The 20198-nt window shown below is 28.4% G+C and overlaps 1 protein-coding gene and 1 pseudogene across 1 annotated transcript; both read left to right on the top strand.

The window, feature by feature from the left end:
* Nucleotides 1–4752: 4752 nt before the first annotated feature.
* On the top strand, nt 4753–6155 carry LOC101501623 (MYB-like transcription factor ETC1). Its single transcript, XM_004486102.4, has 3 exons — nt 4753–4930; nt 5043–5124; nt 5830–6155. Exons 1-3 carry the CDS (start codon nt 4879–4881, stop codon nt 5921–5923), a joined length of 228 nt encoding a protein of 75 aa, XP_004486159.1. The 5' UTR covers nt 4753–4878; the 3' UTR covers nt 5924–6155.
* A 7451-nt stretch (nt 6156–13606) lies between these two features.
* Nucleotides 13607–17784, top strand: LOC101501306 (ATP-dependent (S)-NAD(P)H-hydrate dehydratase-like; annotated as a pseudogene).
* The last annotated feature ends 2414 nt before the right edge of the window (nt 17785–20198 follow it).

The raw sequence follows: 20198 nt of genomic DNA, 5'->3' as shown, positions 1-20198 counted from the left end.
AATGTAAGGCTAATAAAATCTTATCTAAAACTCATATCATGTCAGCAAATATTAAATCAATTAACTATATTATAAATTAAAAAAAGAATATTATATAAAATAAATTATATTAATCTACTAAAAGATTTTTTACATTCTAAAGCTTAAAAAATAAATAAAAATATAATAATTTAATTGTAATAATATTATAGCTTTCATAATACTTATTAAAATTTGTCTTAAGCCTCCATATGTATTTGACTGTAACGCCCCAAATTTTTTATACGAATATTACTGAAAAATATTTATTTTCTTTTAGAAACAACTAATTAATTTTTTTTTCTCATTAAAAGAACGTAATGTAATTTACTAAAATATTATTTATTCATTTATTTGCAAAATTAATATTCCAGTTATTAGATCAATATTCATTTATGCTCCAAAATAAAATAAAATCTCTTTAATTGAAATTCCAAATAAGCAAGGTTGACTGAAATTAATTACATTCAATTATTTACCAGCAAATGGAATCTCACTTCCGCATTTCTATTAAAAGTCAATAATGAAAAGTAAATAACTTTACGATGTACCACAAAAATTTTTAGTAATACAAAATATTATTTTTAAAGTAAAGGTCTCATTTTCCCACGCGCGTGCACCAATCAAACATCATTCATACGACTTTTGATATCATTAGTACCTAAATATTGGTGTAAGGGGTCAGTTCATCCCACAACAAAATTAAACCAAATAATAAATTAACAACCATAAAATATGAATATAAAATCTTTTCGTAATAAAAGATTTTAAAAAAATTGATTCTTTAATAGTTCTTAAAGATGTATCGAAAGTCATAGAATGTATCTAAATAAATCAAGTAGCAATCGTATATCAAATAATTAGATCAAAATAAAATAACATAAAAATGTATGCAAGTCATGCATGCTCCTAAACATATATGATCCGGATATAACCAGCCACACAGGCGTCCACACAGAAGTCACCCATACCAATGGGGAAAATTAAACCAGCCACACAGGCGTCCACAAAGATGCATATGATATGTCATGAAATGATAATGATGCTCAAAGATACATATCACCACCCAATTAGATAATCACATAAATCACAAGCCACGTAGGCAACCACAAAGATGACAATATTTAAAATCCAATTCACCAGCCACTTAGGCAACCACAAAGATAACAATATTTAAAACACAAATCACCAGCCACTTAGGCAACCACAAAGATTTTTCACCAATTCCCCCGAGACTCATATAGATTTCTTAAAAATCAAAACTTTGAAATGAAATAGCACAAAAATCGAAACTTTAAATAAAAGATATCTTAAAAAATATTACTCATGAGATCATAATAAAAATCATAGCTTTATAATTAAGTACACATAAACAACACACAAATAATAACTTTACATCAAATATATGACATCAAACATATTACTCATGTTATAATAATAAAAATCGAAATTTATAATTAAGTTTATCAAAGCAAACATATTACTCATAAAAATAAAATATTATAGTTAAATTCTTTAAGGCAATTAAAAATCAATATTTTTCTTTTAAGACAACAAGTTTTATATCAATATCTTACAAACTATTAATTTAATATCTAGCCTAACATTGCATGGGGAAAAGCCCTTACCTTAGGCGCTTTCTTTCTTAACACCTCTAAATTTGCACGAGAAATAGCTCATGGGGCAGTAATGAATTCAACACCGATAGATATTGGAATTTACGACTCAGAAAATTATTTTGAGAGTGTACGAATGACAAATAGGTGTGACAACAAGATGCCTAATGGAAACGTATGAACATATAAGCTATTTACGTTGCACTATTACCATTGATTTCTTGTCTAAAATTGAAGTGCACTTAATTCCAACATTATACTACCAATAATTACTATTTCTTTAATTTTATTAGGTTGTTACAAAGCCAATTGAAATCATGTGTATTTATATGTATGAGTTAATTTGGATTAACTAATAGAGTTCACCATATATTGAAGGGTGTCACACACTAATTTTAATTAAATAAATAAATTAGAGATTGTCACATCACCCTTTTAATTTTTTTATCTAATAGTTACGAAACCAAAAATTTCATAGAATTATTTTTGTAGACAATTATAATAAAATTATAATTTTTAGTTTAAAAGAGATGAATGCATGAGATACAAAAAGGACAATAGTCTTTTTGTGTCCTCTCTTGATTGCACAAAAAAGCTTATAATTAAATTTATAATCTTCCTTTAAAAATAAATTAAAGGTGTTTAAAATGAATTAATGCACATTATGCCAAAAACACAATGAATTGTCATAAAATCTTGTCATAAATGAGAGTAAAAGAATGAATCAAGTAACTAATTTTTGTTTTTATAGGATGGACCAAAAATATTTTCAAAACACTTATACGTTCGTTTAACTAACTCTATAATATCTCCAAAAATGAATACTTATTTGGTTGCAAATAAAACTAACAAACAATATAACTTATATAAATTCTAATTTAATTAAATAATTCAACTAATATTTTATCAACTAAAATAAATCAAGCAAGACAAGAATACCACTCACACATAACAAAATAAAACAAACATATCTAACCCATCAATTTCATGATTATCGAAACTAATCAAATAAAAATGTCCATTTATGAAATAATGACATCATAAATAGTCCCCATGTAATTGTCACGTCAAAACAATTAAATAAAAATGAAGATTATAATTATTTAGGTAGAATAGAATGTGATAAAATTTAATTTAATTTATTTACACATAGAATAATTATTAATTTAATAATAGCAATTACTAAAAGATACACATATAATATATATGAAAATTTTAGGGTGTTACATTGACAGGCACTAATAGTCCCGCATGTTGAAAGTGTGGATTAATATTTTTCCAATCTAGGAAAAATAGTACAATTCAAGAAAAAAGAAAATACATTGTAACTAATAAAAAAATTATATAAAAAAATTACAAATTTTAATTACATTGACTAAACATAAAAATGATGAAGAAAATGGTATTGACTAAGGTGCATAACTTTCATAAAAATCGTTGATCTATTTTGAACTAATTTTTTTATTTGTATTTCTACGAAACTAACTCCAATAAAAAATCAAGGATCTCAAGTTTGTTGGAGTTTACACCATAAACTCGGAGTTTTGCACTCAAAAATCAACATGAATGATGAATAAGATGAAATTTTGAGAGTAATTGAGAGAATAAGATGTTGAATTTGTAGGTATATTGAATGAAAGAATAATGATAACAATAATAATGAGTAACTACCCTAGAGTAAAAACATAATGAGTAACCAACCGACAACGCCAACAATCTCTGGATAGAATGAAACAATAATGAGACATCACCAAAGAAAATAACTTGTATGTCCCAAAAAATAATCAGGCAGGCTTGAAAATAGATAGCCATCAGTTTTTATTTTATAACAAATATGTTAATGAAAGTACAAGGGATATCTCAACCCATTAAAAAATGGTTACTTAATCACTTCGAAAGTAAGCCAAAGGGTTTTTGAACCAATTTGAGAATATAATGTTGGATGAGAACATTTACAAATAAACCAGTTCCATGATATTGTTCCTATGGTGTCCAAAACATTTCATATTACTTGCAACAACATCATTAAATAAAATTTCATTAAAGACTATAACACTCATGTGTTGATCCTTTGCACCTTTGAAAGCCTTCCAAGTGCAGTGAAGAGCGGCATCAACAACAGCAAGAAAACTGGTAACCAAGAACTTAGAGAAGAAAAATATGATTGATAAAATATTATGAAATGAAGAAGATCATCATCTCTTTAAGGGGATGCAACAAAACATTCATGATGGATGTCATGACTCTTATTTCATGTTACAATGGTTGAATCATGAAAGAAAGAAATAATTAAAAACAAATATTGAATTATTTTAGAATTTAACAAAAAATATTATATATACATAGTAAACATTTTATTTAGTGGTCCCATTTTCTTTTGACAAGATATAATGGTCCCAGTTCAACCACATATCTTAATTAATTTGTAACTAGTACTGACCATTTTAACAAACTTTAAATACCTATAATAAACACTTAACCATATTTACCATGACAAAAATGTGAAAGAAAAAATTTGAATTTTTTTAATATGTTACCGTATACTCTCTCTAGTCTTTTTTTATAAAAAATAATTGCAGTTATTATTTTATTAACAAAAATTGATAAATTTAATGTACAACATGAATCAATTACATCGGTTTAAAGAATTCGAGATATATATATCTAAATTATTTACTACAAAATTTATATCTGAAATAAAATAAAATTCGAGAATATTTTATTTATACACGCGTCATTATTAAAGATAAGAGATGAGTAGAGACGAATTATATGAATCTTACCTTGACCTACATATAAAATTGGATCAGACAAATTGTTCAGGATCCTGACTAATTAAGTTGTCTTTACCTACATAAAGGTAGTACTTTGTGGGTCAAATACAACGTTGACAGGACATAATTGTAGGGTTGGGTTGAGTAGTCCTCACCCTTACGCCCCTTATCAAGAATGTATGTGTTGTATATCGAAGTTCGAGTCCTTTCCAACATAACCTCATCCACAACCTATCTTTGGAGAAAATATACACGTCCTTTTCCGAACACATAGTTCATTTTATCATGGACATCTATAATCTATTACCTATAATCTATAATATATACTCTAGCTTTGTCCCATTTTATTTGTCTATTTGTAAACAAGCTAGCTAGCATACTTCACTTTATATAAACATACAAACCTATGCTAGTTTGCTTATCCCTACAAACTGAGTTTAACTATACTTACCCATTCCCTGCCCAAAAATATGAGTGACTCAAAGCATGTAACCACTACAAACAATGCCCAATATGTTTCAGGTACCACTTCAACTTCACCACCTTCATATTCATACATATATTTATACATGTTTTTAACTAATCTATTCACCTCTTCCTAAATGATGAATTTGTATCTCTCTGTTTGTTTTAGATATGAAACGTGAGGCTGTGCTGGAATTCTCCCCGGAAGAGGAAGATATTGTTGCAAAAATGTTTAGATTGGTTGGAAAAAGGTTAATTATGTCATATACTACTGTATATTTAATTTTTGTTTTAATATATATATATATATATATATATATATATATTGTTAGTAATAGTTAAAAAAAATTGATTTTCGAATAAGTTAGTTTGAACTGAATACAAGTTTTGTTGATAAGAAAAACAAAATATATATGTATATATATATATATATTTATATATATATATATATATATATATATATATATATATATATATATAGTGTGTGTGTGTGTGTATGAGATTAAATTAATTGATAGAATTCTTTTTATACCTTTATTTAATGTAAGGTTTATTTTTGTCAGAAACTCATACATAATATACATAAGACATTTAATGTTAGGGTATATTTGGAATAACATCTAAATTATATAGCATAAAATAAGTTTATTGGTTCTTACGATTTTATAATTTCTTCTTATATTAAGGATTTGAGAAAGTATTAAATTTTTTGATCGAATTTATCTAAATAATAGTTTTTAAACAATCTATGATTATATATGTAAATTTTTGTATAAAATTTTAAGAATATTTAATATATTAATAAATTAGTATGTAAGTTTCAACTCAAAGTATAATATAGTTTTTAAAATATAATTATAAGATAGTATGAGGTACCTATATCCAATTTGTATTAATTTTGGTATGGAAGATTTAAAAGTACAGTGAAGGTCTAAAGTGTGTTTGACCTATTGTAGATGGCATCTCATTGCTGGGAGAATCCCTGGAAGAACCGCAGAAGAGATTGAAAAGTTTTGGACTTCAAAGGGCTCTTCATCCAAAGTTAATTAAATGGAGATCTTCTTTTACCTAAAATGAAACTTCTTATTTTCTGTCGAAATAAATAAATAAAAGTAATTTCTTATGTAATTTTATTTAAGCAACTTCTTATTTAATTATTATTGTAATTGTTATTAAGATGCTTGCATTTTTAGGATAAATATTATATGATGAAAATCTACTAAATGGATTGCTATATGAGCTCTTTTATGGAAATAAAATTATGTATACATATTTTTCTTTATCAGCAAATATTACTATTTTATCTAAGTAGTTTATGTGGTACATTTACAAATTAAATAGTTTTGGTACATTTGTTTTTTAAATAAAAAAAATTAGCAATCATATTTATAAATCAAAGAGTTAGTTGTAGATTTTTTGTACTTCAAAAATATCGTTTCATAAGATAAGACATTATTATTTCATTATTTTTAAGTATTATACTAATTTTTTACATTTTATCGCAAAAAATATTGAATATTTATTATTATAAGTAATAAAATTTTAAAAAAAAATTATTTTGATAACATTTTTTATAAATAACATGTAATAATTGTAATCTTTTAAATGAAAGGAAATAATTTATTTTTTCTTTCAAACATACACATTTAACTATTAATTTAAAAAATTAAATATACCGACAAATATCAAATTAATTTAGAATAGAACTTTCTCATTTTTCTATCACTAGTGTTTGAAGTCTCGTTCTTTGTAGATTTTGATATAAAAGTTTAGTAAACATGTTATGAGTATTCCTTTAACATTTCATCAAGGTTCATTTAATTCATCAAGTTTTCCTTCAACTACTTTTAGCTCAAATCAATAGAACTACTAAACAACTAAGGAGAGTACGGATAATTTTGTTTTAAAAAAATTGTATCTTTAAAAATTAAAAATTATATGATGATTGAAATTATTTAGAAATTAACTAATATTAACATGATATAATTATCCATCATACTAAATAAGATTGTAAATTTTACAACCATTTAAAATCATAAAACAATATTGATAATACTTCTTACTACAAGAAAACATTCATATATCTAAAAAAAATTATCCACGGATTTGAGTAAATCTGATAGCGTTTCAGCAAGTGTACTGAATCGTTGCAAGTAATAATAAAACGGTAGTACCGAGTGTCGAACTCAAGGATTGCGTTTTACTATTGAATTATATTTGATTACTAGAATTGAACAAAAACGTTCCCAAGTTGATTGAAATAATGTTTGAAATTAATAACAATAATAAAATTGACCTTTTATAATGAGAAAAATGTCAGGGATGAGTTTCACTTCGAATCCAACCTTGGTGTCTAATTTGATCCTAGTTACTGAATTCCTTTATTGAATTATTACCGAATTCTCTTTATTATTCTTGCCCTAATGTCTTAGTGACAGAACCTTTAATTCCAAAGTAACCCCTAATTTCTTAGTGGATTTAAGATTAGAATTAAGCATTACCGTATAGAAATTCTCTTGTAAATTATTGCTTTGCAACTAATTTAATTGGTTTCATGACCTGCATCTATCCCTATACTACAAATTCATGAATTTCTCATCTCAAGCATTCGTAAAGTCCACTTCCGTTTCAAAATACAAATCGTAGAACATTTTAATGTTGATCAAACAATAAAAAGCATTAAGCACAGAGATGAGAAAAACAATTCAATAAATTCATTCATATAACTAGAAATCAAATCAGAAAAATAAGGGTTTCATCTGGTTACACTCATCCCTAACAAATAGGGTTTAGTTACTCATGACAGAGATACAAAAGATAAGGAATAAAGAAGAATTACAAAAATGATTCATGGATGATTCTTGATAAAACTGCTTCAATGGCGTTAGAAACGGCTGTCTTTGAGTTTCTATGTTAGGGCACAAGTCTCCCAAGTTCCCCAGAGTCAAAAAGATCCCTAAAACAGTAAAAATCTGCGTTTTTATGGTTGCTGGTGCGCGTCGCGCGCCCTAGGCGCGGAAAAACGCGCTCCAGGCGCGCGTTGGCAGAGTCCAATCTTGCGAAATGCGCTCCAAGCGCTCCAGGACGCGCTCCAGGCGCATTTCATATGTTGTCTGATGTATTTTGAATTTTTCTCATCTTTTGCGTCTGAATTTGGTCCCGGTGTCTTCATGAAAGTTGTAGGTATGGATCTTAGCTTTCATTAGCACTTGGAGTGACACTAATTGGACATCTAGAACGCCAGATATGACTGAAATACTCCACATATGTCATGTTGATTTTTCACCAAAATTCAGCACTGCACTAAAACAAAACGCAATGTAAAATTACGACAAATTCCTACTTAATCAACGAAATAAAAACAAAAAACATTTTATTAACTCAAAGAATAAAAATCAACAAAATGTATCAAATAAATCCTTAATTTAACTGATGATTGAAGATAAATAAGACTAAAACAGTGGGAAAATATGCATATGATGAAGAGTCATCAAAATCCCTTCAATTAAGATTAAAACCATCAATTTTTGTGTTTTAAACTAGTACATATGTAAGTGAAAGAAAATAGTTATTGTCTATGTAAAAAAAATTTAGATGTGTCCAATCAAACATCACCATCTATATAGCTGTGGAGGAAATAGACTAGATGTCGTTTTTATTTTTGTTAATTTGATATTAAAATTTAGATAGTTTAATTTTGATCCAACTACCTCAAACATGTATAGTTAACATTTGTGACTCAACAAAATACGGATTTATTGTAGAGATGTTCTGATAACTCGTATAATAAATTGATTTTTAGTGACATAATTGAATAAATATTATTTTATTTAAACTATTTTGTGATATTCTCCATTATATTAGTTTCAAAAATTTTAAAATTGGTATTAATTTCAATTTTTATTTAAGATGATTGAACTTTGTGATTTATTTGTTATTTTTGAATTTATTTATATAAATGTTATGCAAAATACAAATCATAATATTACAATTGTGTTATATGAATTTCATTCTTTATTTGATGAATTTGATGTTATTGGGGATTGAAATATGAGTTTATTTGAGTATTTGAGTTATGTATTTGATGAATCTATGAATTTTCTTGAAATTGGTATTGAATTTTAAGGGTTTTGTTTGAAGTTTTTGTAAAAAAAACGAAAACATTGTTGACATTTTAAGATATAAATGATCAAATTGTTACTTAAAATTAAATAAAAAACTAAATCGAGAAAAAAAGTTAAAGGACTGAAATGTTACCTGAAATTTAATACAAGTAAACCTACTATTATTGAGCAACATAAAGCCCATTATGATTTGGAAGGGGAGCATACCCCAAGCTCACAACCTTATGAATATGAACAAGGTGCTGACTTTATTGCACAACAGCCTTATGAACCCGAGCAAGGTTCTAATTCCATTGCTCAACAAGACTAAGATAATAATGACAATCAGTGCATCAGAAGATCAGGATAGGCAAGATACCAACCAACCTATCTAATAGATTATGAGTGCCAAATCACAAGTCACTCAACAATCAAACCAGACTCACCCTATCCTATTTGTAATTATGTTTCTTTTGCTAATTTATCTCCATCTCATAAGGAGTTTTTTTTTTTTTTTTTTTTGTAAATTTCAAATGAAACAGAACCAAAGAATTATGAGGAGGCAAGGAAACATTCATACTAGAATAAAGCCATGGAAGATGAATTGAAGGCTCTAGAAACCAACAACACATGTGAGATTGCATACCTGTCCCTAGAGTTAAACCTATAGGGAGCAAGTGGATTTACAAACTCAAAATTAAGTAGGATGAAACTATAGACAAAAACAAAACAATGCTTGTGGCAAAAAGATATAATCAAAGAGAATGATTGGACTATCTTGACACTTTTAGTCCAATCACTAGCTTGACTGGCATTGTCATCCATTTTTCGCTGGCATCTTCACCAACTTGACATCAACAATTATTTCTTACATTGAGACCTACATGAAATGTGTACATGATATTACCATCTAGAATTATTAGGAATAAAACAAACCAAGTCTGCAAGCTAATTAAATCCTTGTATGGGCTCAAGCAAACTAGCAGACAGTGGCATGAGAAGTTACTCTTTACATTATTGAATTATGGTTTTCAAAAAGAAACATCGAATCACTCAATCTTCATTAAATGTGATTCATAAACTTTGACAACTTTGGCCATTTATGTGGATGATGTAATCCTAGCCAGGAACAGTCTGGATGAATTTCAACAAATCAAGGATAAATTGCATGAGCTTTTTGGCATCAAGGATTTGGGATCCTTGATATTTTTCCTTGGGTTAAAAGTAGGACAATCTAAGAGTGGTATATCCCTTTGTCAAAGGAAGTGTTGCCTGGATTTATTGATAAAAACATGTATGTTGGGCAGCAAACCTACTTCAACACCAATGATGCATCTTTAAGATTACAACTACAAAGACGGAACACCCAGTGTAGATGTTATTTAATACATGAGACTCATTCCTAAATTAATATACTTGACAACTACAAGACTTGACATCACCTTTGCAATCCAACAGCTCAACCAGTACATGGCAAGTCCTAGTCAGACACATTATCAAGTAGCAATTAGGGTCCTCAGATACTTAAAGAATGCATTAGGAAAGGGTCACTATTTTCTTAAATATTAAGAAGTCAAATTCACTGGATTCACATATGCATATTGGACCACATGCATATATTTTAGATGATCTATTTCATATCTAGAGGAGTTTTTTTATGGGGTGGTGATAACGGAACAAGAAAAATCAATTGGGTTAGTTGGAATATGGTTTGTCAAACCAAGAAGAGTGGTGGTTTGGAGATAAAGAATATTGAAATTTTAAATATGTCTTTATTATCAAATGGTGTTGGATGGGATGTTAACGGAAAATTATGCTACATGACACGAGTTTTTAGTATATAAATATGGTCTATTAATTTATAGACCACATAACCCTCTACTGCCTGAAACCAAATTGATGGTATGGTTGTCGGATTTACTCTACCTCAATGGTGAATTAGGCTTGACATCTACTTGAGTTTTTTAGGTTGCATACCAAAATTGGTGCCGACACTGAAATACTATTTGAGAGGAAAAGTGGATTGGGGATATACCATTAAAAGTCTTATAAAGATGTGCAATTTCACAAACGTGGGATCATAGGGATAGTTCATTTGTAAGCAGGGTGAGAATTCAGTATACATGTTTTTTAATTAGTGTTTACACTTTATGAGAAGTTTAGCGACTCAAAAGAAAGCTACTCATGTGGACTTTTTATGTGGCGGGTAGGGGTCACGACTCCTCTAAATATTTATTATCTATTGAAAATAAACAAATTAAAAATACTAGTCTGATGTATATATATCAAAATGTTCGCACAAATGTCAATTTTGATTGGGTAGCGCAGAGATAACGTTTTGTTTTGCTATCCTAGAGATGCAAAATCGATTCCTGAAGAGTTGAGTCTAACCCCTTCCTTTAGACCTAGTCTCCACTGATGGACTCGTTTTTCATTTTATTGTGAAAAAAATATTATTTGAGACGTATTCGACTAGACTCAACCCCATCGGTGAGCTCATTTTACATTTTATTACGGAAAAATATTATTTGCATGTTTTAAAACGTGTTCCACATGCTTCAAAAAAACATACTATATCAATATTCCATCATATAAATAATGATATATGAAGTATTTTGTTTAATATATATAAGTAAAAACATTCGCTCCCTCAAAATAATCAATCAAATTCCGTCATTTTGAATATAATATATTGAGTTGGAGTATCTCTCATTCTCTTGTACTTTTATTATTAACATATTTCACTTTTTTTAGCGGATTATTAATATATCTCTTGATTATAAAAAAAAATTATTATATAATGTTTGACATATTTTAGTTATTGCTACCTGATACTTTTACTTCTATACTATGTGATATTGATTTAGCAATAATGACCCCAAATTGTTATTAGTTTGTTAATATACAAATTTCATTAGTTTCATATAGAAAGTTCGTTGTTAATGACTTAAAGGTATATATCATTAATTTTATATAATTCTAATATTTATTTTTACAGGAACTAAAAAAAACTTTTATTTAAAAAAAAAAACTAATGTGTCACACGTGTTTTTAGGCATAGACCAAAATATCTCTTTACTTTTAATTGTTATGTTAATTAAATGGGTTGAAAATATTAACCTATTGCTTAAGTGTTTCTTAGACATCAAACACTAAGGAATGTTGGATTTAATTTCATTTTGTCCTTTAGCTGTTTAAAAAAAAATCATTTTGTCTTCCTTTTTTTTGTTTCTTTTTCTCTTTTAAATTTTATAAGTAATTAACATACATATTGTCAGTGTCAAAGATTGAGTCATGCAATTGTCAAGCACCATGTCTTAACTTTTATGAAAAGGCATTTTAAGTGTCTATTTGTATTTGTATGATATGCAAAAACAACTAATAAGCTCTTTTCAGCTAACATATCATTATTTTTAAATTTTAACATAGATTACAACATGGGAAAAAAAAATTTGAATACAATAGTAACCAGCTAACATAGAGTACTTTTAAGAAAATACCGGAAAGAAACAAGTTGAATACAATTGTAACTTGTTGTAAACTCAAAACATTAGAAATTTATTCATGAAATTAATTGATACCTTCTCTGTGACTGAATAATACTTGCTCAATCCGACTATGAGACTGCGTCAATTCACATAATGCAATGAATACATTAGGAACTACCAAAGTTGCCTCTTGTTCCTATCCCTATCATGTTAGTTTATGTTTATATTTCTCTCTCTTTCATATACATTCACAAACTATTTAATGTCTCGTATAGAGAAAAGATAACAAAGTTTCAACACCATCTTGTCACATGAAAATATGACATTGTTTCCTACTTGACACAACTTATGCTAAAGACTTTAATTATTTGGAATTAATTCAATAGAAAAGTATGATTACAATTAACATACTATATATTAAACTAACTTACACTATCAACTCCAACTATATGTAACAAATCTCTAACTGAAATAGATTCTTCAGAAACTCACACAGTTACAAATAGCTAGTACAAACAACTATACAAAGGGTAAGCAGAATAATTTTTTCTTGTTCTTTTGGATCAATGAGCAAAACATTATTACCAATTCAAACTACACAAGGCAACACAACGATTCAATATATACAATATGACCACAAAATTATGAAACCAAATGAAATAAAACAGTTATTATTATTATTACTAAATAAAAAGAATAAAAGCAGTTAATTCCCAAAATACAATAAAAAGAAAGCAAATAATTTTACGAATTGCGTTCAGGGAAAGAGAAGGGTTCCTTGAAAGTTGAAGATGAGTGAGAATCAGAATCAGAATCAGAATGAGAATCAGATTGGTGAAGCTGATTTTGATGCTGCTGCTGAAGTTTAGCTTTCTCGAGATAAGGCTTGAAATCAATTTGAATGCTCAAGTAACCAAACGCTATTGCTCCCAACACCACTATCCCTGACCTAATTGCGTTCATCTTCATATCTGATTTCGGAATCGGAGCCATACCCTCTTCAATTCAACAACAAAAACCACAAATTTCCTCTCTTTTGAATGTGGATGTTTCTAGATATTGTATAAAAAAAAGTTGAAAACGACGTGTCGTTTTGAGTATCTTCCAAATTGGGAACACGTGGACGTCACGTGACTCATTCTATGACAAATAGTTAAAACAATTCGAAAAGAGAGAAACTTTCTCACTATTCCTGAATTCTGAGCTTAGTTCCTTTCTAGGCTTCTTTTTGGTAAGTTTTTTTTTAATTGGTTCCCTTTATTCACTAGTTGTGTTGGTGTGCTATGTTATGTGAAAAAATTGAAGTCTTTATATGAATTTGGTATGAGAAATGGGGGGTTCGTGTTTGTAAGATAATGATGACTGGGTTGTGAATAGGGATTGCTGTTTGGTGATGTTAATGAATTCCAAGTTATGTTTGTTGCGTTGTGCAAACAATTGTATGCTACTGGATTGTTCACCTGTTTTCAGAAGGCAACAGTTCTTGATAAGATCTCTTGGAGGTGGAGGTGGCATTGATCATCACACCAATTATAGTTCTGGAAAAATGCACTCTGTTGAGGTTGATGCTGAGAATATTATTAGAGCAATTACTCCTGCCCTAGATTCTAGTAGACATAAAGGCCAGGCAGGTACACAATTCTTGCAAATCCATCTCATCATTTTTTAGGATTATAAATATGTTTTTCATTCTAATTTGTAGAACTGAAAATTTAGTAGTGGAATTAAAAACAAAAAATTTAACTTTTGTAGGAACTACAAATATATTTCACTTTTTTTTTTATAAATGGTGATGGTGATGGTGATGACATGATATCAAAGGAAAATAAAATATGTGTTTTCTTTATGTCATTCCATGTGTGCTAGCCTTTCTGTTAATAGGCAAATGTTAGTTGTTAGTTATTAGTATTAGTATGTTATGTTAATATTCAAGGTTTTAACTCTAAACCGACTTCTCAAACTCCTTCTAGTGTCTTAACTTAACCACTTCAGCTATGCCTCGGAGACATGTGGTAGCCTATTTACTTGTACATCTTAGTTTATTTCGACTTTTCCTTCTTTTGCCTTATATTTTCTAAACATTTCCATGTCCTTGGTTTTTTATATCTCATTCATTTCATTTGGCAATTGGAGCCCTACCAAGGCTGTGGTGAGTTGTGTTTATCTAAGGTAATTCAGAAAGTAATATGTTGTCAATTATGTCTCAAGGACTAACTTTGTATTACTTATATGTATGTTTGTGTCTTTCTTGATAGAGAATAAGAAATATCTAAAAAACATTCACTTCTGTTTCAAATCAGGGAATATAGCTGTTATTGGTGGGTGCTGGCGAATATACAGGGGCCCCATATTTTGCTGCTATTTCAGCCTTAAAAATTGTTAGTATCTGTACTCTTCCTTCTTACTTTTTTTTCTAAGTTACTATACTTATTCTTCTTGAATGAAAATCATTCTACCATTTTTTTCATCCATTCAGGGTGCAGATTTGTCTCATGTATTCTGTACAAAAGATGCTGCTCATGTCATTAAAAGCTATAGACCTGAGTTGATTGTCCACCCTGTATTGGAAGAATCGTAGTGTCAGGTATGACCTCTATGGAATCTTCATCTTTCTGACTGCACATTTCAAACAATACCAAGTGAATGTTGTTTTTAACGGGAGACTGATTTCAGGGAAGAGGACAAGAAAATGATATCAGGCCTTGGAAGAGACCCATTTCTTCTAGTATGCTTTCTCTTCATAAGATTCACTTGATCCCGGTTTTATTATACACTTGGAAATGGCATATTTATCTTTAGCTTCTTGTGTTTGCTTTGTTATAAATGTTGTTCTCTTTTTCAGTATGTATGCATGTATATGCTAACATGCATGTATATATATCTGTTACCTTACCTGTTGCCCGTGTCCTCCATCGTTACTACTAACTAACAGTTGTACAATGTTATCAGGACTGTGTGAGTGAAATCATGAGACATGCAAGACAGTCAAACATCCCAATTGTGATAGATGGGGTATGTATGTTGAGGTTTTGACACCTTGTAGTCTGATTAATTAACATGTGTCTATTTCTTACTGTATTGGGCATATTTCAGGATGGACTTTTTCTTGTTACAAATAATCTTGACCTTGTTAGTGGCTATGCCTTAGCTGTTCTAACCCCAAATGTCAATGAATATAAGAGACTTGTACAGAAAGTCCTGAGTTCTGAAGTAAATGATGAAGATGCCACTCAGCAAGTGCTATCTCTTGCCAAACAGTAAGATCATTCTACTCTTTTTGAGCCCTCTCTGTAACTATAAAGCTCTGAGAACTTATTATCTCTAAATTCTAACTAGAATGAGTTCTTAATTTTTAATCTTTCTTGATTATGTACTGTATCGATAACTGTGTAATCAGCTTGATGCTCAGGCTGATTATGATTCTTTGATTTCTTGGTAAAAGATAATTAACAGCTTTTTCAACATAAAGAACTAGAGCCGGATAAGTTGTCTGATTGGATTACAGATACTTTGAGTGATTTCTCATTGTTATCTGGTAATAAGTTCAGAAGTTTACTGACAATTGTGGACTGCGTTTTGCAGAATTGGTGGTGTTACTATCCTAAAAAAAGGAAAATCCGATCTAATAAGTGATGGTGACACAGGTAGATCTTCGATATATATTAAAATCTTGGTTTCCTTACTATCTTGTTTCTTTTTTTATGGGGGGTGGGATTATGAATGTCATTTTCAATTCCAACAAGAATGCAATGTTCACGCCGCATGCCATACTACAGTTGCACGTGGCCGAATGACATGTTATATACAAGATAATCTAATAAAGTGAAAGTTTGCAAATGATTGCATTTGTTTGACCATTTTCTTTGAAAAAAAAACACTTTTACATAAGACTTTGAATAGCTTACATGTTCTGGTTAAGACTTTGAAAACGACAAGTCAAATTTTGGATTGTGTTGAGAAGCTACCTTGAATAGCTCTAGAAAAAACAATTACAATAGATGAGAGAAAATGTTATTTGTGGAAACCATTTGATTTGAGCTGTTATTTGTGCTGTCAAATCAGTAAGCATCTATGGTTCTTCTAGACGATGTGGTGGCCAAGGTGACATCCTTTCTGGAAGACAAGTAATTTCTTTTTCATGATACTAGTATTTGTGAAACTTTATGATACGGTATGTATGCTTAAATTGCTCTTTTTTATGTCATACGGTGTTCTCAATTCTCATTATACTTAAATTGTTCTTCTTTATGTTATATAGAGTTTTTATTTTTATCATTGATTTATCTTCTCCTTCCCTTGTTAGTTTGTTACTGTTATCTATAAGTACATTCTAGAAACAAATGAAGATGTCTAGAAAAATCTGAAGAAATATTTAAAGGCTTCATCCATGAAAAAAAAATAGGAAGAGAGGAATCAATCATTCATTTCCTTGTTTGTTGTGATTGAATCTTTTGCTTTCATTGAGGTGTCTGCACCTAGGTATCTTTTACTATTACAATGAGGTGATGTTTGATTTGTAATTAATCAGTAGATACATGAAGAAACCCATTGAATTGCATCTACAAGCAGCAAAACAAATTCTATGATATGTTAGAGGCCCCATTAACTTGGAATTCAATGCAGGCAGTAAAAAAAATAAGACTTAGTGGCATACACAAACAGTGATTGTGCATGAGATGTTGATGATAGAAGAATTGCATCGAGGCATGCTTTCATTTTAGCATATGGAGTTGTATACAGGTTTGCAAAGAAGTAGCCAGTAGTAACCCTTTCCACTTAGACGTTGAATTTATAGCAGTTGTCTCATGTGTTTATAACTCAGTTTTAAGGGAGGAATTTGTTGGGCCTACTATAATTGATTAGAGAAAGTTTTACCATGTACTCCATTTTTATACCTATACCCCTATAATTTTATGAAAATGCCAATTATACCCTCAATTTTTTTTTTTACTATTGTACCAATTCATAGTTACTTTTCTTTTTTAACCATTTTATCTTTTCTGGAGTCAGAAAAAAGATTTCCGGTAACTTCCATACCTATAACCCTATAATTTTATGAAAATGCCAATTATACCCTCAATTTTTTTTTTTACTATTGTACCAATTCATAGTTACTTTTTTTTTTTGTTTTTTTTTTTTTTTCTATTTTATCTTTTCTGGAGTCAGAAAAAAGATTTCCGGTAACTTCCAAAAAACTTTTTTTTAAAGAATTCCGGTACATACCTTACTATCAAAATAATCCATTTACAATTCACAAAATATTCTTAAGAAAAAATCCAACCAAATTCATCCATTAAAAATAAAACTCATCCAATCCATTGATTATTACTATTTAATGGATGGATATCCATCCAATCCACTTAATAATTTTTTTAATATTATAGTAAATTATGTACATTTGCATCAGATTGTCAGTCTCACAGTTAGTTTGATAGTTTCTAGTCAGTCAAGCTAACTGTAAGCTTGCTTGTAATGACTTATAGGATATTATAGTAGGTTGTTATAAGTTAGTTAGTTAGTTATTTCAATTATGGTTGTTGCACAACTTCATATCTCTTCTCTCTCATTGTATATAAAGAGACTAAGATGTTATATTGTAAAGTAATTTCTTCTATTTTTTTTTTCAATATATGAGAAATTATTCAATAAAAATAGTTTATCTTGTTTCATAATATGGTATCATTGAGCCTGTTTTAAGGACCTTCATCATCTTCAACCATGACAAGATCAAATAACAACAACAATGTCAATCTTGATCTTGCACAAAACAACAACAATCCTTATTACATTCACCCAAGTGAGGGTCTAAGATTGTTGAATGAGATCTTGTAATGCAAAATCATGTTTTCATTATGTTTGTCTATATTAATTAGTTAAATTTAGTATTTTTTTATATCTTTTAAATAAAAATGAGAATAATTATAATATATTAATTACAAATGTATTATAAAAATCATCCAGAGACAAATGTTTGTCAATAAAAAATTTAGTTAAAATTAGTATTATTTTAACACCATCAACATATAAGAACAGTTATAATATACTAATTATAATTTTTTTATTGTTTGTTTGACAATGAGTCGCTAAAGAAATCATTGAAACATATAATTCATACACGACATGAACATAATTTCTTATTAATCAATTAGTCAACGTTAATAATTTTTTATATCTTCTACATAAAAATAAAAATATAATAATTATAAAATATGAATTATAACACATGACAAAAATGATTTTTTTATTATATTTTATTATTATGTAGGGTCTTAAACAAAATTTCTTACGTTTTATAGAGATTTATTATTATTATTATTATTATTATTATTATTATTATTAATATTTTCATTTTTCTTTTCTCTCTTTTTTTTGGATACATAGATAAAAAAATAAAATATATCATGTGAATGTAAACGTAAACGTGCATCGTGCACGCACGCACACTCATTATATAGATAATAATAATAATAATAAGCTTTAATTGAGCTGATAAACTCACATCGCTAAGAACAAATATCTCAGAACAACTGCATCGTGATGGGTGTGGCCAATACTGGTTCGATGGCCATAGGCCATGAATAGTGAAGAAATTTGGAATTTGAGATATGCATCTCCGTGTTGGATTCCAACAAATAGTTGGTGGCCATTACTGAGCCAATGTGTAGTGGTGAAATGATGGAGCTGCCAATGTCTAAACAAAATATAAATGCATTAATATAAATGATTAGTTAATTAATTGAGACATTAAATTATAATAGAATTAATATTATAATTATATATATATGACTAATATTATAAATTATTTTTATTGTCTTGAAGTTTTTTTTCTTCATAGAATATCTTATAAATAAATCAGTATCCATACAATTTTTTCATACAATATCTCCTATGCAAAATTGAGACATATATTATAATCCATCGCTGCATACAAAATTCAATTTACCCGCTTAATTAACATTGCATTGGATTAAGCAACAAAAGAAAAATACTACCTTTAAGCATCAAAAGAATTAATTAACATTGCATTGGATTAAACATCAACATAAAGATATACTTGTTCTAAAGAAAATGTGGTGTTGTAAAAGTTATCTCAGGGCATACAAGAATATTATTATTATTATTATTATTATTATTATTATTATTATTATTATTATTATTATTATTATTATTATTATTATTATTATTATTATTATTATTATTATTACTAATATTTTCATTTTTCTTTTCCCTCTTTCTTTTGCATACATAGATAAAAAATAAAATATATCATGTGAATGTAAATGTGCATCGTGCATGCACGCACCCTCATTATATAGATATTAATAATAATAATAATAATAAGCTTTATTTTACAATGTCATTCAATATTGTCCATTCATTCGATCTCATCTTATATCAAAAGAAATAAGAAATTATCTTTACCGAAGTCATATATAAACCATAAATCATACTTCCTTATCAACAAAACTAAAAGGAACATAAATTTTAGAATTATTTTTAAAAATAAACTGCGTCTAAAATTTTAATCTTTTAAAATACATGTGATTTTGAGAGTAAAAATGTGTTCTAAGAAATCTGAAATTTTAAATATTTAGAATGCATTGTTTGTTTGTAAATTGTAATTAATGGCATAACAACTGACATTTTAATAAATAAATAAAAGAGAGACGTAGATTTTCCTTAGCCGGAGTCCAACATCATCTCATGATTTTCGAAAAGTAACAAGAGAAAGAA

The sequence above is a fragment of the Cicer arietinum genome, chromosome 1, assembly GCF_000331145.2.
Source record: "Cicer arietinum cultivar CDC Frontier isolate Library 1 chromosome 1, Cicar.CDCFrontier_v2.0, whole genome shotgun sequence".
NCBI classification, from domain to species: domain Eukaryota; kingdom Viridiplantae; phylum Streptophyta; class Magnoliopsida; order Fabales; family Fabaceae; genus Cicer; species Cicer arietinum.
The sequence above is the reverse complement of the archived record's forward strand: the minus strand, read 5'-3'. Positions and strand labels throughout refer to the sequence as shown.